Source organism: Microcebus murinus, chromosome 20 (assembly GCF_040939455.1).
Source record: "Microcebus murinus isolate Inina chromosome 20, M.murinus_Inina_mat1.0, whole genome shotgun sequence".
Lineage (NCBI taxonomy): Eukaryota > Metazoa > Chordata > Mammalia > Primates > Cheirogaleidae > Microcebus > Microcebus murinus.
The window spans coordinates 29,637,813-29,659,106 of NC_134123.1; the positions used below are offsets into that span (position 1 = coordinate 29,637,813).

Sequence of the window (21,294 nt, forward strand, 5' to 3'; positions counted from 1 at the left end):
GACGTGCCCACATCCGGGCACTACGGGGGGAAAAAGAGCGAGGCGCTGAGGCACCGCGGGCCTAAACGGCGAGTCGAACCAACAAGCCAAGTTTCGTGACTGACACTAGGCTTGACTGAAACAACCTCCTCTACTAAGAGGACTGGCGCGGGGCCTCGGCGAGTTTCACTCCTGCCGCCCCCTCCAGGCGGTCCCCTGTGCGCGAGGCACAATCCAAGGTTTGGGCTCCGGTGGGCGGAGCCTGGAGGCGGCGGACACTGCGATTGGTGGCTTTGAAGGCGCGGCGGGCGGGAACAGCTGCTGAGGAGCGAGGCGGCTGGAGATGTGGGCCGGTAAGAGAATCCTCGGCCGTACGGGACTGGGCCCCGGCGGCTGGCGGGAACCATGTGGGAGCCAGATCCGAGGCCTCTGAGGCTCTGTTTTCGGGACCGGCGCGCGTCCTCGACCGGAGGACTGGCGCTAGCGCTCAGGGTGGGGGGCGAACTACGGTAGACGGTGAGGTGAGAGCGGGCGGGGGATGCTGGGCCAGTCGTGACGTCACTTCCGCCCTGTTGGGGCGGGGCGGGGCCGAGCTTACGTAGACGCGCGTCTGCGCAAGCGCGTGCCGGCTTTGCAGGCAACTGGCTGCTCCGCTGTCAGAGCTTAGGGTTGCCACTTTGGCCTCAGCTGGGGTTCTGTTTTGGTCCTGAGCTCCTCTCGGCTTCCTTCCTTTCTGGTCCCTTTACCCTGGCGCTGGGAAGTACAAATAAGGTTTAAAAATAGTCACAGGGGAAACGCTTATTAAAGGGTTTCCCGACTTTATTGGTGAGACTTGAGCACACACTACCAGATTTCTTTAGAATGGGGGTTCTGCAAACTCTACCCAGAATGCTGAATCTCAAGCCCTGTATGCGCGCTCTCCCTTCAGTTTAACTTGATAGGGCCGTGGGATCTTCATTTTAACAGCTACCCCAACCCCAAGTGTCCTTAAAAGTGTTGGTTTGGCGCGGCGTGGTGGTTCACGCCTGTCATCCTAGCACTCTGGGAGGCCCTGGAGGGAGGATTGCTCAAGGTCAGGAGTCTGAGACCAGCCTGAGCAAGAACGAGACCCTGTCTCTACTAAAAATAGAAATTAGCCGGATGACTAAAATATATAGAAAAAATTAGCCGGGCATGGTGGCGCGTGCCTGTAGTCCCAGCTGCTCGGGAGGCTGAGGCAGGAGGATCGCTTGAGCCCAGGAGTTTGAGGTTGCTGTGAGCTACGGGGATGCCACTGCACTCTACCTGGGGCAACAGAGTGAGACTCGGTCTCAAAAAAAAAAGTGTTGATGTTTCACTGACTTAATCCTGCCCAGGTGATCTCCGCGAGCATGCTGCTTAGAGTATATAGTCACTCATTCCACAAGCATTTATCAAGTTCTTATGGTCCCCAATCCCCGGGGTGCAGACCGGTCTGTGGCCTGTTAGGAACCGGGTGTGGCATCCCTGCCTGAGCTCCGCCCCTCCCCAGCCCGCCTTTGGAAAAATTATCTTCCATGAAACTTAAAAAATTATCTTTCATGAAACTTAGGAGCTGGGCTGCACAGCAGGAGGGGAGCTCCAGGCAACCAAGGGAAGCTTCATCTGTATTTACAGCCACATGGCTTGCAACACCGCCTGAGCTCTGCCTCCCTCCCTGCCAGCTTCGCCTCCCCCTCCCCTGTGAAAAAAGGGTCTTCCGTGAATCAGGTCCCTGGTGCCAAAAATGTTGGGGACCTCTGCTCCAAAATATATTTAAATATTTATATACAGCTTAAGGACAAAATAATTAAAATCTTCATGCTGAAACTGTTTGCAAAGTGGCTGAAAAAGGTAAGCATTTGGGTGTTTCACCTACAAATCAAAATCCCAGCTTAAAAATATGCTGGAAAATGTTGTATTTGGTTAATGCTTTGTTGTGCTGTGTTTGTTTTATTAAAGTGCCAAAGAGATGGATGAGACTGTGGCCGAGTTTATCAAGAGGACCATCTTGAAAATCCCCATGAGTCAAATGACAACAATCCTAAAAGCCTGGGAATTTTTGTCTGAAAATCAACTGCAGACTGTAAATTTCCGACAGAGAAAGGAATCTGTGGTTCAGCACTTAGTTGAGCTGTGTGAGGTAACAATGTTACAAGTAATTAGTCTTGAACAGCCTGCTAACCCTTTGGGTTTTTCTTTCTTCTTAGTCTTAGATTTAAACTGCTAAACTGTGAAGTGATGAGGACTGTGTATTACTATAGTGTAGCTAATGTCTAATTGGCTTTCTCAGCTTGTAAAGAATGCTTACAAATCAATAAGGAAAAAGTGAATACCATGAGAGGAAAAAAAAATCAATACAAATTAAAATAATGAGCAGTATTTTTTTCCTTATATTTTTAACCTAGCCAATTATCAAAGATGAAAAGATAACACCCAAACATGTTGGCAAAGTTGTGAGAAAAGAGATATTCTCTCTTTTGAATGTATTTATTTACTTATTTGCTTTTTGTTGTAAAATGTTTTCAGATTCTCAGAAAAGTAAAAAGTATAGTACAAAGAATTGCTATATTCCAGTGTACCCTTCCCTCATTCACTTTTAAATAAATACACATTTTGACCTAGCATTCCACTTCTGGAAGTTTATACTGAGAAAATAATAAAAAAAAATAAGGAGGTATATATAAATAATGCTATAACTTACAAATATTTATATATTTATAAAATTTTCACATGTACTTACATTTAATATATAAATATTAATATTTATTTGGTTTTTAGATACATATTTATATTTCAATAAAGATGTTAAGTATAGCATTGTTTTTAAAACAAAAAATTGGAACAACTATATGTAGGAGACTGGATAATGATATATGCAATAACAAAATAATATAGATCTTTGTATACAGCATTAAAAGAAGCTATATACATACATATAAATGTTTCTATGTAGAGCTGGAGCTCTGTATTCTGAAGCAATTTGCAATTGCAATTTGCAGTTTACAATTCTGAAGCTGAAGCAGTTTTGTCCCATGTAGGACATTTGACAATGTCTAGAGACATTTTTGGTTGTCAGTACTGTGGGGGTGGGTTGCTACTGGCTTCTACTGGGTAGAGAGGGCCATGGTTACTCCTTAACATCCTAAGACAGCCCTCCACAACACGGATTATCTAACCCAAAATGTCAAAGGTGCCAAGGCTGAGAAACCCTGGCATTGAAGTCTAGGATGCGTAGCGGACTGTTAAATATGGTTGGCCTAGAGAGGGTGGTGGTAAGGAAGAGAAGGATTTCACTTTTTACTATGCATACTGCTGTACATACTAAATATAAAAAAACATAACTTTTTATTTAAAGATAAAATTCTTGCAGAAAAGTTCTTGTCTAAATATATGTATTTTCACAAACTGAACACACCCATAAAACCAATACCCAGATCTGGAAACATTACTGTTGCTATTGTTCCCCAGCCCCAAGGGTACCAACTACACTGACTTCTAACAACATAGATGAGTTCTGCCTGCTTTTGTGCTCTGCATAAGTGAAATCATACCTTACAGTTTTGTGTACTGGCTTCTTCCACCCAACCTTAAGGTTGTGATATTCGGCCACATTGTTGCACGTAGCACATTGTTCATCGTGGCCACATTGTTGCACGTAGCAGATTGTTCATTGTCATCGTTGAATTCCAGTATGTAAATACATGAATCATTTATCCGCTCTACTGTTGATGAGCATTTTGGTAATTTTAAGTGTTTGGCTGTTAGCTAGTACTGCTATGAACACTATGTACTTAATCTTTTGATGAATGTATGTATTCATTTCTGTTTGGCAAGCACGTGAGAGTGGAAGTGCTGTTTTCTAGGATGTGCATATATTCACCTTTAGTAGATAACACCAGAGTTTTCCAGAGGGGTTTCTGCAGTTCATATTCAGCAGCAGCATGGAGTGCAATCTTTGAGTCAGTGAGAACAAGCCTACTGTGCTTTGGTAGGTAACACCAAGCCATTCTCACAAGGAGTTGCACATTGCACTCCCAACAGCAGTGTATGAAAGTTCAGCTCCATATCTTTGTCATAGTTGATATTTTTCCCATCCTTCTCATTTTAGCCCTCTGGTAGGTAGGTAGAGATTTTTCACTGTAGTTTAATTTGCATTTCCCTGATGACAGATGATGAAGAACTATTTCATGTGTTTATTAGTTATTTGAATATTCTCATTTGTGTTATCTGTTTAATTATATGCCCATTTTTCTACTGGATTTTCTTTCTTACTGAGTTACAATTCTTCATATAGTCTTAAGTCTTTTGTCAGATAAATGTATTGTGAATATTTTCTCCCAATCTGTGTTTGCCTTTTCACTCTCAGTGATGTCTTTTTATGAACTTTTTTTCATGAACTTTTTTTTTCTAATGAGACAATCTCTGCTGCCTGGACGAGAGTACAGTGGCCCAATCATAGCTCACTGCAGCCTCAAACAACTGGGCTCGAGCAATCCTCCTGCCTCAGCCTCCCGATTAGCTGGGACTATAAACACATGCCACCACACCTGGCTAATTTTTCTATTTTTTTGTAGAGACAGGGTCTCACTCTTTCTCAGGCTACTCTCAAACTCCTGGCTTCAAGCAATCCTCCTACCTTGACCTCCCAGAGTGTTAGGATTATAGAACCACCATGCCCAGCCTTATATTTATAATCATAGTTCAACATTTTCCTGTAAAATATGGCAAATTAAACAGGAATTTTTGCTATACTCTGCAAAAACCTGATAAAATAGCAATAAAGGATTATTTTTAAAGCATAAATCCCCAAGGCCAAAGGAAAAAGGAAACTATAGCAGATAACAGATGTCAACAAAATTTAGGATGCTAGCAAACAGAATAAGTGGTAACTGAATTAGTGGAACAGAGAAAGTGGAAATCTACTTTGAATTCTATATACTCTTCCAGAAAAGCAAAGGGCCAGCATTCTCCTCACACCAAAACCAGAAAAATGCATTACAAGAAAATAAAAGTACACGTCATTATCTCTTATGAACATTGATATAATTGTTCCCAACAAAATTTTAGCAAATCAAATCCAATATATTAAAAAAATAATACAGCATGACCAAATGGAGTTCATCTTAGGTGCAAGGTTGGTTTGGCATTTGAAAATCAATCATTCTAATTCATCGTATTAGTAAATGAAAAATGTATATGATCATCATTATTGACACAGGAAAAGAATCTGATGAAATACAACATCTCCTTAAGAAAACTTAGCAAACAAGGAATAGAACTGATAAAGGGTATCTATTAACACAGAAATCCCACAACTAACATCCTGCCTAATGTGAAGAACTGAATGCCTTCCCCTTAAGATCAGGAAGAAAGCAAGGATGTCTACTCTTGCCACTTCTATTCAGTGTTGTATTGGAAGTTCTTGCTGGTGCAGTCAGGTAAGAATAAGAAATAAAAGCCATCTAGATTGGAAGGGAAGAAGTAAAACTTTTTATTCACAGGTGACATGGTCATCTACATAAAAGTCTAATGGAATTTATAGGAAAAAAAGGAACTAGAACCAATAGGTTTAGCAAGATTATAGGGATATATATATTTATATAATTTATGATAGCATCAGAAAGTATGAAATACTTAGGCCTATAGCTGACAAAAAAATGTACAAAACCTGTATGCCAAACCTAGAAAACACTGCTGAGAGAAACTAAAGAAGACCTAAGTAAATGAAGAGACTGTTGTTCATAAATCAGAAGTCTTGATGTTAAGATCTCAGTTTTTCCCAGATTGATTCTGAAATTTATATGTAAATGTGAAAGGCCCATAATAGTTAAAATAAGTTTGAAAAAGAAATAAGCTAGGCTGGGAACGGTGGCTCACGCCTGTAATCCTAGCACTCTGGGAGGCCGAGATGGGCGGATTACTCAAAGTCGGGAGTTCGAAACCAGCCTGAGCAAGAGTGAGATCCCGTCTCTACTATAAATAAGAAGAAATTAATTGACCAACTAATATATATAGGAAAAATTAGCCGGGCACGGTGGCGCATGCCTGTAGTCCCAGCTACTCGGGAGGCTGAGGCAGCAGGATTGCTTGAGCCCAGGAGTTTGAGCCTAGCTGTGAGCTAGGCTGACGCAACAGCACTCACTCTAGCCTGGGCAACAAAGCGAGACTCTGTCTCAAAAAAAAAAAAAAGATAAAAGCTAGAGAACTAAGACTACCTGAATTCAAAATGACTTATAAAGCCAGTGTCATCAAGACAGGCGGTGTCTTAGTCCATTTTGTGTTGCTATAGCAGAATACCACAGACTGGGAAATTTACAAACAAAGAAAGTTATTTCTTAACAGTTTTAGAGGCTGAGAAATTCAAAGTCAAGAGGCCCAAATCTGGTGAGGGCCTGCTTGCTGCTTCATAACTTGGCAAGAAGCATCACATGGCAAGAGAGCACATCCACATGTGAAAGAGTGTGAGAACGCATGCATGACCGAGCACAACCATTTGTGCAAACTGGCAGAAGGTGGTCAAACTCATCCTTTTGTCAGGCACCCACTCCCGTGATAATGGCATTACTATACCGGTGAGGGCAGAGTCCTAATGACTTAATCACCTCTTAAAGGCCCCACCTCTAAACACTCTTGCATTGGGGATTCCTTTTGGGGACACATTCAAACCATACCAGGATGGTGTTGGCAAACAGACAAATAAATCAAGGCAACAGAATAGGGTCCAGAAATAGACCCACATATTATATGGTTAACTGATTTTTTTACAAAGCTACAAAAAGCAATTCTGTGAAAAAAAGGATAATCTTGTTCAACTGATGCTGTATTGGATACCCATACTCCAAAAAATGAGTTTCAATTCATCCCAACACCATATAAAGCAATTAATTCAAAATGCATCCAAGACCCAAATGTAATACCTAAAACAATAAAACATGTAGACAAAAACAGGAGAAAATCTTTGTGACCTTGAATTAGATTAGATACAACACCAAAAACACAATTTATAAAAGAAAAATTAATTGATAAACAGTACTTCATCAAAATAAATAACTTCTTTTCTTTGAAAGCTACTCTATTAAGAGAATGAAAAGAGAAGCCACAGACTAATAGAAACTATTTCTAAATCATTACTGATAAAGAACTTATATCTAGATTCCTGATGCATGTGTGAAAAGAAAAACAAATATGTAAAAAAATAAGAAAAGTAATATATATTTATAAATTTAAAAAAAAGAACTTATATCTAGAATATATAAAAAATACTCAGTAGTTAATAAGAAAACAACTCAGTTTTAAAAAATGAGTAAAAAGTTTGAGTGAACACACACTTCCTCAAAAAATATTTATGAATGGCAAATAAACACATGAAAAGATGTTCAAAATCATTAGTCATTAGAAAAAATGCAAGTTGAAACCACAATAAGATATCCCAACACACTTATTAGAATGGCTAAAATTTAAAAGACTGATCATAATTAGTGGCAGCTGGGATGTGGAGAAACAAGAGCTCTCGTGCACTGCTGGTAGGAGTGTAAAAAGGTACAGCACTTTGGAAGTCAGTTTGGCAGTTGCTTAAAAATTTAAGATGCATGCTTACCATATGATTCGGCCCATTCCCCTTCTAGGCATTTATCCATGAGACATGAAAAATGTACTCTAATGGTCATAGCAACATTATTCATAATGGCCCCAAACTGGAAACAACCCAAATGTGTAACAGCAGGTAAATGGATAAACAAATTGTGGCCTATCCATACGATGGACTACTACTCAGCAATACAAAAGAATGAACTCTGGTTGCCTCAGGACCAGGGGCTCGGAGGGAGAGAGGTGGGGCATAAAAGGGTGGAAAGGGGAATAAGAAAGAGGCACGAGAAAATTGAGGGGGACTGGTGGTTATGTTCACTGTCGTGATTGTGGTGATAGTTTCATGGCTATATCCATAAGTCAAAACTTAACCAAACTGTACACTTTATGTGCAGTTTAATGTATAACTACACCTCAATAAAACTAATGTTAAAAAACCAAAAAGTCAAAAGCAATAAATGATGAATAAGTTGTGGGAGGATGGTTGTGACTGCCTGGACTGAGGCATGAGTCAGAAGGCATACCTATTGGCTAACGGGAGGGCATAGATCGGAGACAGGTTGTCAGTAAATTACTGAGAGCGTGCTAATAGTCTATTCTAACCAATCCTAAAATGTGTTTTCAATGGGGTAGAATCAAACCTATCACCACAGTTACTAAATAATTTATCCTCTCTTTCAGGAAAAGCATGCAAGCCTCAATGATGCGGCCCTTTTAGACATCATCTGTAAGTTTTGGTGATTGTACTTACTGTGTGCAGGGACAGGTTTAAGCCAGAAGGAGGGTGGGTAGGGTTGAACTTGCTGACTTCCTAGGTCCATTTCTACCCTAAGGTACTCCCCAGTTTGTAACTCCTGAAGGGTGTCTTTTATGCCATACATTTATTCATTCATTCATTTGCCAAACATGCACTGAGTGCTCGCTGTGTGCCAGGTAGTGAAGTTTAGACGTGGGACAACAACAGTGAACAGGCCCCTCCTTTCAACAAGAATCTAACTGGGCAGACAGGTGATATACAGATGAACATCTGAGTATGTAATGTGACCTCACGTAGCAATGAGTCCTCTGATAAGAACCAAAGCACGGTGACTGGGCTAGGGTGAACAGCGTGGGCCACTCTGAGTGGGTGCCTCTGAATGGAGAGCAGAATGAGGTGAGGAAGGAGATGTGGAAGGAACTAGAAGAGTCTCCAGGGCTGGGCGCGGTCGCTCACGCCTGGAATCCTAGCACTCTGGGAGGCCGAGGCGGGCGGATTGCTCAAGGTCAGGAGTTCGAAACCAGCCTGAGCAAGAGTGAGACCCTGTCTCTACTATAAATAGAAAGAAATTAATTGGCCAACTAATATATATAGAAAGAATTAGCCAGGCACGGTGGCACATGCCTGTAGTCCCAGCTACTCGGGAGGCTGAGGCAGGAGGATCACTTGAGCCCAGGAGTTTGAGGTTGCTGTGAGCTAGGCTGACGCCATGGCACTCACTCTAGCCTGGGCAACAAAGTTAGACCTGTCTGTCTCAAAAAAAAAAAAAAAAGTCTCCAGGCAAAGGAACAGGTGACCCAACCGTCAGTCACGTGGAGCCCTGTCACGCTGGGTAGATATGGCATTCTATGGAGCAGACTTACGGGGCAATAGAACCAATGGGCCAACTAACATAATAATAAATGCTAAAGCGGAACTGTATTATCTAGGTCAGTTGAATTGAGTAGTTACGATTTGTTTTATTTGTATGAAGTAAATGTAATCCATATAAAGTTTATATTTTGAATAAAAATCTGTATAACCTAATTTGTGAATTACTGTTATTTTCCCCAGTTTTATATTATTAAAAATATCTATTTATAAGCACATTACTTCAAAGTTCTGTGATATCATACTAAGTAGTAATAAGCCCTTCTCGCCTCTCTCAGATACTCAAGTTCATCGGCACCAGAAAATGTGGGATGTTTTTCAGATGAGTAAAGGACCAGGTAATATTTTCTGTCTTAACTTGAATACTTGTATTTGACCTTTTGGCAATTTAAAAATGAATAACAGGCTGTCCCTCTTAAATCTTTTTTCTTTCAAAATGAGGTGATTCTTTATGACTCATTTAAGCAAAATCAGAAATATATTGGTAGCGCCGTGTCAGAGGTCCTGGCAGCATTTGTGTGACTTAATCATTTTGGCTCTGGAGCTAGATAAAACGCTTAGCTTCAGGGTTCTTTGCAAATGTATTTATTAAAGACAATGCAGCTCCCTTAATTTTTCTTTTTTTTTTCCCCCCACTTTGACAGGTGAAGATGTCGATCCTTTTGATATGAAGCAATTCAAAAGTTCATTTAAGAAGGTTCTTCAGAGAGCACTAAAAAATGTAAGAATAAAATTCATCTGAATTTACATGAAATTCAATTTAATGACATCTGTTCACATAAGATTTGCTACTATCTTGTTGTTTTTTCATTTGTAAGAAATTCAGTTAGTAATATTCTATACTGTTCTACTCCATATCAGAGGTACTCTAAATAATATAAAAATTTCCCCTTCTCTCTCCTGTCCATTCAGCATTCACGGCCTGATGCTTCTTTCTCAAGAGCAGTGATGTCCAATAGAGCTCTCTGCACTGACGGACATATTCTTTTTTATATCTCAGCAACAGGGTCTCTCTCTGTTGCCCAGGCTAGAGTGCAGTGGCCCAATCATACTTCACTATAACCTCACATTCCTGGGCTCAAGCAAACCTCCTGCCTCAGCCTCCCGAGTAGCTGGAACTACAGGTGCACACCACCATGCCCAGCTAATTTTTTTTTTAATTTTTTTATAGAGACAGGGTCTCACTGTGTTGTCCAGGCTGGTCTCAAACTCTTGGCTTCAAGTAATGCTTCCACCTCAGCCTCCCAAAGTGCTGGAATTACAGGTGTGAGCCACCGCACCTAACCAGAAATGTTCTGTTTCAGCACCTCCAGTACACTAACTAGTAGCCACATGTGGCTGCTGAGCACTTGAGATGTGGCCAGTGTGACTGAGCAGCTGAATTTTTAATCCTGTTGAACTCTGATGAACTTAAATTAATTAGCCACATGTGGCTAATGGTGTCAGTAATGGCCCATGCAGCTCTGAAGTACCCTTGATTTTATAGGCATGTTGCTTGTATTTTCTTTTGTAATGTGAAACAAAGAAGCTATGCAGAGTAAGAGCTTCCATTCAAGCCCATAGAGGCCCACTGAGCACCTAATGGGGCTCTGTGCTTGTCACTCAGGAAAGTCAGACAGCTCTGCACCTGCACACCCAACCTGGGGAGTCTTCCTGGTCTGCTGCACCAGACGAATTTGGAAAAGCAGCTAGATAAAAAGGGGACAGAGTTTGTGGTGACAGCAACCACCATAACAACCCACTTTTCCTGGAGTAAGATCTGAGAGGGAGGAAATAAAGAGCCGTGGGCACGCCCAGTGCACCTGTCTCAAGTTTCTCCTTTCCAGGGTCGGAGCTCCAAGGGGAAGCTGAATCAGGGTAAGCTGATAATCCAGAACCGGGCTATTAAATTCCAGACCAACGTGCAATCATTAAAAGTTTAGAAAGGCCTGTATTTCATCCACAAAATGGAAACCAAATAAAACATCCTGTATTCCCACCACATTACATTCCTTTAGAGTAGTTTTTAGCTTCTGAGCGAAATGCACAGAAGCATTAGTGTTAGTATATTTTTAAGCCCATTACTACATAGAAATCTTACCGTTAAAGTTTATAGTACACGCTGGGTCTGTACTAGGTGCTAAAAAGACTTCATTATAAAATAAGTATCTCATTTGTAAGGCTGCCTTCATAAACTCCTGCAAGTGGAGGAAGAGTTTTTAGGACAGGCTCAAGAAATTATTGAAAAATGTTGATGTCATACCCTGACTGTAGCTTTAAAAAAAATTTTTTTTTGACCAGGCACAGTAGCTCACGCCTGTGATCCTAGCACTTTGGGAGGCCAAGGCGGAGGATGACTTGAGCTCAGAAGTTCAAGACCAGCCTGGGCAATATAGCAAGACTCTGTCTCCAGAAAACATAAAAAAAATTAGCCAGGCGTAGTGACACATGCCTGTAGTCCCAGCTACTTGAGAGGCTGAGGCAGGAGGATCTTTTGAGCCCAGGAGTTTGAGGCTGCAGTGAGCTATGATGACATCACTGCACTCTAGCCCACTCTAGACCATGACTCTGTCTCAAAAAAAAAAAAAAAAAAATTTTTTTTTCTTCCAAAAGATTCTGCAAGGAATAAATGTGTCTTTATGAAACAATCACAAAACATTTTCCCCCAAATTCCTAAAACACTCATGAAAAGTAGGAGAAACAGTTGCCAGGTCTCAAACTGTGTGCAAGAATATAGTAACATTGTTTGCTTCTAAAAAGCACCTGCAGTTGGCACCACAATCTGATACTAATTAAGAAACTGAAATCTTTTTTTAATAAGGTAACAGTCAGCTTCCGAGACACTGAGGAAAACGCAGTCTGGATTCGAATCGCCTGGGGAACACAGTATACAAAGCCAAACCAGTACAAACCTACTTATGTGGTGTATTATTCCCAGACACCATACGCCTTCACTTCTTTGTCCACGCTGAAAAGCAACATACCCCTTCTGGGTCAGGTATGGAACAAACTATTATAAGCTATAACATTTTATTATCCTTATCTTAAAGGTCTATGTAGGTTTAAACTGTTCAATAAACCTTTAATGTAGAATACCACTTTTAATTTTTTCTTTTTGGTCTTTTTTTTCCTCCTACTTTCTCTCTCTCTCTCTCTTTCTCTCCCTCTCCCCATCTCTCCCTCTCTCCCTCTCCCCCCCCATTAATTTTTAATTCGTATTCTCCTAAAATAGGAGCAGGGAATGTTGTTATCTACAATTGGGAACGTGGCATAAGATATTAGTTTAGAACTATTCTTTTTTTTTTTTTTTGAGACAGAGTCTCGCTTTGTTGCCTAGGCTAGAGTGAGTGCCGTGGCGTCAGCCTAGCTCACAGCAACCTCAAACTCCTGGGCTCAAGCAATCCTCCTGCCTCAGCCTCCCGAGTAGCTGGGACTACAGGCATGCGCCACCATGCCCGGCTAATTTTTTCTATATATATTAGTTGGCCAATTAATTTCTTTCTATTTATAGTAGAGACGGGGTCTAGCTCTTGTTCAGGCTGGTTTTGAACTCTTGACCTCGAGCAATCCACCCGCCTGGGCCTCCCAGCGAGCTAGGATTACAGGCGTGAGCCACTGCGCCCGGCCTAGAACTATTCTTTGTCTTTTAATCTATAGGTAATACATGCTTAATGTAAAAAAATACAACCATTAGCCGGGCATGGTGGCTCAGGCCTGTAATCTTAACAAACACTCTGGGAGGCTGAGGCTGGAGGATCACTTGAGGTCAGGAGTTTGAGACCTGCCTGAGCAAGAGTCTCTATCAAAAATAGAAAAAAAATTACCCAGGTGTGGCAGTGCATGCCTGTAGTCCCAGCTACTGGGATGCTGAGGCAGGAGGAGGATCACCTGAACCCAAGAGTTTGAGGTTGCAGTGACACCTGGGGTGACAAAGCAAGACTCTGTCTCAAAAACAAAAAGTTAATCTTCAAAACTTCATACTCCTTTTCAATATCCCATTCACCCAAAATAACTAGTGCTAAAGTTTGCTATTTCCTTTCAAAAGATGTTTTATTACAAAAGCCAGGGTGACACATACGATTTTGTAATTTTCTTTTTTAACTTAATAGAACATTTCCGTGTGGTTACTTATGAAAATACTTCATTGCTCTTTCATGACTGTATAATTTGCCTATTAATGAACATTATTTTCATCTGTACTCATTTTCCCCACATTCTGTGCACAAGAAGACTGCTGTAACATAAGGATCTGTCCAGAGCCCGCTTCTCTTTCTGGTTCTGCCTTTGGTATCACAGGCTTCCTGGCATCCTTCCCTCAAATAAGCCTTCCTTAAATTGGCCTGGTGACTGCTGCTGTCAGTGTTAGCACTCACAACTACAATGGCACCTTACAGTGGTTCCAGAGCTACCACTTCCGCTGGCTGTGGGGCACCTCGGCCATCCTGGCTTGTCATCTGTGCACTCCTGTGTCTCACAGAGCTGGGTGGAGCAGCAGACACTGCATTGTTGGGATGGACTGAGCTATGGGGTCCCTGTGGGTGTATCTGCCTGTCATTTAAGTTCCTTGGTTACTGAAATGTCAGAAAGACTGTTGCTCACTTCTCTTTCCCTTGAACACTTATCGCTACTTCTTTACATTTGGGGTCTCTTCCTCCATGACACGTGGTGGTCCATGGATGAAATCCACTTACAGCCAGATGAGTACGCCCTGCCACAGGTAGTTTAAACATTACCCCAGAGGCTAATGTTCATTTCTAGTGTGTATCTTAAGACAAACTTATCTCCATTCTCACGATCCAGTTAATATCTTATTCTAGTAATTCTCTTTCAGTCTTCTAATTTGTTTCCAAAATGACAGGAAGCTTTTATAAATTACATTTAATACATACTTTTTTCTTCAATATTTGCCCTAAAGCATACATATTTGCATTTTTGTGTGGCAGTATCATTATATAGTATTACATGATTGGTAATTCTAAAATAGTAACGTTTTGAGTATTCATTGTTTATTCCTAAGTCTCAGTGTGATTTATTCTAACTGCTAACTTTAAACAGAATCACTTTTCTGTTTAAAGGTACAAAAGACTGCATGTTATGAGACTTAATGCCATTAACCACTTTTTTGTTTTTGAAGCTGAGTAAAAGGCAGCAAAATTAAATTTTTGGATTTCTTTTCACTCTTAAGTAGAAACTATTCACTGATTACAGCTCCTACATTTTACTTTGACAAATATTATAAACACAGAGACAAAAATCCTAATAATAGTCTTGCTAATTGTCATTTCAAGGCACTGAAAATTGCTAGCAAACACCAGGAGATTGTGAAAATGGACCTGAGAAGTCGGTATCTGGACTCTCTTAAAGCTATTGTTTTTAAGCAGTATAATCAGGTGAGCCAATCAGTGACTCTATCTTTAAAGTTAAATCTTCATTTTCCCTTTACACAGGAGTTGGAAGCCACTGAGAGGTAAGAACGTCCACTTCCAACAAGAGATCACTTTAGATATTATTGTGTGGAGAAAGCTCTCATTTAATTAACATGAAAAGAAACACAATAATTTCTCAATATCATCTTTTTTTAATTATATTGTGTTTTATACCACTCATTCCTCATTGGAGTCTATATTATAGATCCCAGTTTCCAAATCAGCTATTCCAATTAGTATTTATTTTCTCTTTAGAATAACTTGACTCTATCTCTTGAAGCGAAAAATATTGTTCTATTTTGCCAGAGGGAAGTATAATTCATTTTTTTGTCCCATCAGTCAAGCAGGTAACATAGCAGTTGGAATTAAAGGGGAAAGCATTGGTTTATTAACTCTCACTATTTATTTATTTGTTAAAACATTTGAAAGTGTTGCTCTCTGATGATAAGAATGGCTCCGTCCTTACAGGCTCAGGGATGTTTTTTCCCCTATGTGGCAAATGTCTGCTCGTGTGTTCAGACCCCTGTAAGTGGATTGTTAATGCTCTGTGTATATCTTTGAGCCCTTAAAGATGTTATACTTAAGTATTTTCATTCGTTCTAAGTAGAAAGCAGTGAGGGCTCTCTGCAAGTCCCTCTTTAAAGAAAAAACTCTAACATTAAGAAGTTAGATAATGATTTGCTCCCCTAGCTGCCCCCTCCCACCAAATTGATACAGACTGTTCTGCTATAATGTGATGGTTGCATGCCTAGGAAAACTCACATTGTTGAGCACTTAATTATAAAAACAGTGGCTTCAGTGGGGGAAGGTGGGAGAAGGGATCCAAGAGATTCAGACTTACAGTAGGAAAGTTACTGTTCCAAAAAAAATCTCAGTGATTTTTTTCGGGTTATAAAGATATAGCTGTGAAGCTGAAAGATCACATTGCAAATACCGCCTTTGATTCCTCTAGCTTTTGCACTCACCACCTATACTTCTTCCAAATCCATGTTTATGATAACAAAGGACGGAGCTCCTCAAACAAAACAGCCGTGCTACAGGGATAGTAGCCTTCTGTCAACATCCTGCTCTAGAGGAAATGCCCAGCTCAGCCAGGATGTGGCCTCGAATGTCTCTTTATTAGGAAAAAAATATTTTCTATACTTTTATGTACAGAAACCATATTAGTACTAATTTACTAAATTAGTAAAACATTCACTTTTTTCTTCTTTTATCCCTAGAACTTTGAAACTCACAACCCTACAACACCTCTACAGGAAAGAAGCGTTGGGCTACATGTAAACAGTATGTGTGTTTTATTTCTTTTCTTTTTTTTTTTTTCTAGTACCTAGTATGCAGCTAAGTATGTGTGTTTTAATATAAAATATAAAACTGAATTTTGGAAGTACACTATTCCCTGATAGATTGCTGTCACTCAGTGAAACATAATACGTACTAGGATCCTAATTCAAAACTATTTACTGCTTTAAGAAAAATTGAAAATTAAATATCTGTTGAAGGAGAAAAGGTAAGCTACCATGGGTCTCCTGTAGAATTTATTAGAATAACAATAAACAACAAAACAATAACAACAAAAATTAGATAATAGTTGTTGAGCAGTTCTTTTGTGCCAGTCACTATGCTAAGATGTTTATATAATTATTTCCTTAATCTTCACAGTAGTGCCATGAATAAGCGCTATTCATTAGGGAGGATTGGTAACTCTGAAGGCAAAGTGACACAACTAGGCATGGCATCGCCAGAAGCGAAATGTGGGTGTCTGAATCTGGTTCCCATGATCCAGATTAACATGCTCTTAATGGGCTGGATAAACTTCTTGAATAAGCAAGATTGTGACTGTACTGCTACTCACAGATGACATGAGTCACTCCTAGAAAATCCAAGAGAAAAGAGTATAGAACTACTAAAGTGAATCAGAAAGTTCATAAAAGTGGTGGGGTGCAATATAAACTTATAAAAAATGAAAAGTTTCCTATCTTCTAGTAGTGATTTGCCAATAAAATGAAATGGTACAGCTGTTATAAACTAAACATTTTTATGATTTATGCTCTTGATTTAGTGTTAAAGAAAGCAGGGCCAGGCATAATGGCTCATGCCAGTATTCCCAGCACTTTGGGCTTTGGGAGGCTGAGGTAGGAGGATCACTTGATGCTAGGGGTTCAAGACCAGCCTGGGCAACATAGCCCAGTCTCTAGAAAAAACTTTAAAATTTTTCTAAAAATTAGCCAAGCGCAGGGACGTGCACCTGTCCCAGCAACTGAGGAAGTTAAGACAGGACAATCACTTGAGCCCAGGAATTTGATGCTATAGTGACAGCTATGATCATGCCACTGCAGCCTGGATGACAGAGCAAGACCCTGCCTCAAAAAAAAAAAAAAAGAAAGAAAGAGTTAGAAAGTAGGATACAAAATTATATGTATTTTATGATCCCAGTTTTTAAAAATACAGCTAGCCTAAATAATATAGTGAGATCCCATCTCTACAAAAAATAAGAAAAATTAGGTGGGCATAGTGGCACATGCTAATAGGTTGAGGCAGGAGGATTGCTTGAGCCCAGGAGGTTCAAGTCCAGTTTTGGCAAAATAATATATATATATATGGATCCTTAGTTTTGCTCATTGTAAAAAGAACTAGAGAGAAATATACTAAAATGTTAATAGTGCTTATCTCTGGGTGTTAGAATAATTGGTGATTTTATTTTCCCTTTTATAAGCATGTACTTCCCAACTTTTCTACAATAAGAAATTACTACAATCCAGAGAAGAAACAGTAACATTATTTTTAAATTATACAAACAGTTTGAAAGGAGGATAATTTTAAGGATAAAATATATTCCTAACATCTGTTTTATTTGAAATCTTCCCCCTATAGTGGATTCAAGGATCATTCATGAAAATGCAATGGAAAAAGAAAGAGTCCAGAGAATAACTCAGGAAACGTTTGGAGACTATCCTCAACCACAGATAGAATTTGCACAATATAAGGTAGGACATTGTAATACACATTAACTACAAGTTACCTACACTAAAAAAAAAAAAAAAGCCTTAAGTGGAAAACAAGACTAAAAAACTGTTGCTTTTTCATTTTCATTTATCACTTCATTTTTATATAATAAATTTTTGAGTTAAGTAGACCTCTTGTATTATAGGTTCCCCTGTTAACAAAGGAGATCTTTGAAATTGTGGATTTGCCTTTTCATTTCATCTTATATGTTACTTTAGTAATATATAACTGGCTGTGATCTGTATATTTGAAGGGGAAAAAATTGTAGGGGATGCCTTTCTAGCCGATCCACACCTAGAACAGTACTTGGCACATAGTAGGTGTTCATATAAACTTGTTGAATAAAAGAATGAATAAATAAGTCTTGCATAGCCCAGTTGGCATCACATGGAGAAAAACCAGTAACCTACACAGTACTACAAACATAGCTCTTTCCAGAAGTATGCCACTGCCTACTGGGAAGGCCAGGTAGGTGCTACAGGTGCTTAATGCAAGTCCATTGCCACCATTAGAAAAACTTGAGAATCATATCATCATCGCCCTAATCTGAGTCCATGCTCATACTCATAACACCCTCCTCCTCTCAAACCCTCCAATAAAATTCTTTCTGTTTAGCCTTCCTACAGCTACAAGTGACACTTTAAATCTGCCTGCTCCCTTTGGCCCAAAGCCTGTTTGATTTGTTTTTAGTGGGAGAAATTGACTGCCACCTTTCAAGTTGGGTTCCCTTAATGGCAGATATTAACCCCAATTTTTAAATAGCTCTGACTCTAAGACAGTGGTAGCAGTATCAGTGTCTTTTGGGAATGGGTGAGAAATGCAGGTTCTTGACCCCTCCCTAGTCGTACTGGATCAGGGGACATGGTGCCCAGCAGTCTATTCTCATAGGCCCTCAAGCCGATTCTGTACACTAACACCGGGAGCCACTGGTCCAGGATACAGAAGTTTGATTTTCAAAACTTCTCTTTACACACATCTTAGAATGTCTTTATTCTGTAAGTCAAAGTGTACATTTATTTATCCCTGCAACCAATTTTTCCTCTACCTTTTTTATTTTGAAAACTGTCAAGGGAGGCCAAGGCAGGAGGATTGCCTGAGGCCAGGAGTTTAGGACCAGCCAGGGCAACATAGTGAGACCCTGTCATTACAAAAAAATAAAAAAATTAGCTAGGCATAGTGGTGCATGCCTGTAGTCCCAGCTACTCAGTAGGCTGAGGTGGGAGGATCGCTTAAGCCTAGGAGTTTGACACTGCAGTGAGCTACGATGATACCACTGCATTGCAGCAGCCTGGGGGACAGTGTGAGACCCTGTCTCAAAAAAATAAAAAAATAAAAAAGAAAGAAAAGAAAAATGTCAATCAAACCTTCAGCAAGAATAGTACAATGAACATCCATTTCTCTTCGCTTCAATTCAACAATTGTTAACATTTTGCCACATTTGCTTTCTCTCTCTTTATTCTGAACCATTTGAGTTAGTTGCAGACATTACTCATCCACCAAATATTTCAGCCTACTGCCTCTAAATTTGAGGGATCACTGTAAGTTAAAAAAAAAAATTAAAACTTAGAATCTAATAGCCAAGTACCTATTAAAGGACTAGCACTTGGCTACTTGGTAATAGATATTAAGGAATTGTTTTAGGTATGGTAATGGTACTGGGGTCCAGTTTTTAAAGAGTCCATTCACGTCTCTTTGATACATACTGAAACATTTACAGGGAGAATGTATTGGTATCTTGGATTTCCTTCAGAATATTCCAGTGGGGGTGGGCGGTAGGGAATGGGAGGCAGGGTACCAGGTGAAACAAGACTGGCCACCACGAGCTGATAATTATTGCAGCTGGGTGATGTGACTCGTACTGTGCTCCTCATTTCTGTGTATATTTAAAATCTTCCATGATAAGTTAAAAAGAAATCTTAGCAATAATAACTCTCAAAAGATGGGTATTTTTACATTGATATGATAGATTACAAAAGCTAGCACTAGTTGCCCATTAACTGTAAAGAGCATCAGAGGTGCTCTTTGTTGTACTGACGTTCAACACCTTTTGTGTGTCAGGCACCGTGCACGCTGGCACTTGGTGTGGGATGTTGTTTAATAAACTGCTTGCCCTCTAGGTTTGCAGTTAACAGATTAAATGGTCTCTGCCCCGTTAATCCCTGTATTTCTTGATGACAAGAATTAAAATGAGATTAACAGAAATAAAAGAATCAATGAAATTAATGTGATCTGATTTTATATTTTACCATTCTAACTAATATATTTAATAGTCACTTATAAAAATATATTTGTTTCCCTCTCTTCTTCATTCCTTCCCTCTCTCCCTCCCTCAAAAAAAATGTGTATATATTTGTTAACAGCTTGAAACGAAGTTCAAAAATGGAAGCATCTTGGCTGAGAGGGAAGAACCCCTCCGGTGCCTAATAAAGTTCTCTAGCCCACATCTTTTGGAAGCACTGAAATCCTTAGCACCAGCAGGTATGTGGTCAACTTATTTACAAGCTAGAAAAATTAACAGCATACCTCCATTCGATCCTCTGCTGACTGTTTACCTCAGAGCTCCCCGAGGCTCCAGTCTGTGCCCCTCCTGTCCTGTCTGGCATATGCTGCTTCTGTACTTAATGGGGGACAGAGGGAGTGAGGGGGGCCCATGATCCACAATCTAATCTTGGCCATTTTTAAACTGACTCAAATCCATGCCCTTGTGATTATTTTAATGTCCTTTTTTCTTTTAATTTCAGGTATTGCAGATGCACCACTTTCTCCACTCCTCACTTGTATACCCAACAAGAAAATGAATTATTTTAAAATCAGAGATAAATAAGACGCGTGTAATTTCGTAAGCATAGCAGTTCCTTGACTCTATTGCACACACGTCTCAGTTAGTGGCTGTGTACCTTCCGTCTATAAACTCGCATTTTAGAAATTAATCCTTGGTATTGAAAACTTAGAGATGTTCGTATAATGAAATTGTTGGGACTGATCTTTTCCTCCTCCACCATGTGCCCCCTCACCCCCATATTCTGCTAAGTATAGCAGTCGTGGGCATTTAAGATGTGACAGGATATGGATGGACGTGGCTCCACACTGGACCTTGACTGCCTGGTGCTCTGAAGTCGAGCACGTGGCACAGTGGTTGAGACTGCTGCGTGTCTTCTCTAGTGTCCTTTTTTCCACTCCTGCCTCTCCTCCATCCTGGTGAGGTCTGATTCCAACTGCTGGTCTCCAGGGATTTTTTTTTTCTTACGCCTTGGATCATGGAAAGAGGCACCAAGAAACTATACCCAAGTCAATACTTTTTAACAGAATCATAAAATTGGCCCATTCAGACGGTAGAGCGGGATCCATTAAGTTATTATTACAGGAGTTGCATATTCAGTAACACAGTTATATAAAACGATGCTCTCATTGTAAATCTGATACTTTTCATAATCTGTTTTATCATACAGGTAACACTCAGTTGATTTATGAATAAAGACATTGAAAAACTGTACTTCGCTTACTTTTGATGAAAATCTTTCAGTCATCATCACTGAATAGCTTGTCTTTTTATAATAGTATTCTAAAATCTATTCCCAGGCCAGGTGTGGTAGCTCATGCCTATTATCCTAGCACTCTGGGAGGCTGAGGCAGGAGGATCTCTTGAGGTCAGGAGTTCCAGACCAGCCTGAGGAACACCAAGACCCCCATTCT

The 21,294-nt window shown here is 40.0% G+C and overlaps 1 protein-coding gene across 1 annotated transcript; it reads left to right on the forward strand.

Annotated features, from left to right (window-relative positions):
- Nucleotides 1–184: 184 nt before the first annotated feature.
- Nucleotides 185–21,094, forward strand: CENPN (centromere protein N). The gene is made up of 11 exons (XM_012746565.3): nucleotides 185–332; nucleotides 1,939–2,119; nucleotides 8,248–8,293; nucleotides 9,472–9,531; nucleotides 9,838–9,914; nucleotides 11,994–12,170; nucleotides 14,461–14,562; nucleotides 15,819–15,882; nucleotides 17,470–17,582; nucleotides 19,962–20,079; nucleotides 20,343–21,094. The coding sequence occupies exons 2-11, from the start codon at nucleotides 1,949–1,951 to the stop codon at nucleotides 20,423–20,425; spliced, it is 1,011 nt and encodes a 336-aa protein (XP_012602019.1). The 5' UTR covers nucleotides 185–332; nucleotides 1,939–1,948; the 3' UTR covers nucleotides 20,426–21,094.
- Nucleotides 21,095–21,294: the final 200 nt, after the last annotated feature.

Coding starts and splice junctions, on each gene's coding strand:
- CENPN (XM_012746565.3), top strand. CDS start 1,949: ATGGATGAGACTGTGGCCGAGTTTATCAAGAGGACCATCTTGAAAATC. Junction 2,120..8,247: donor ACTTAGTTGAGCTGTGTGAG/GTAACAATGTTA, acceptor CCTCTCTTTCAG/GAAAAGCATGCAAGCCTCAA. Junction 17,583..19,961: donor TAGAATTTGCACAATATAAG/GTAGGACATTGT, acceptor ATTTGTTAACAG/CTTGAAACGAAGTTCAAAAA.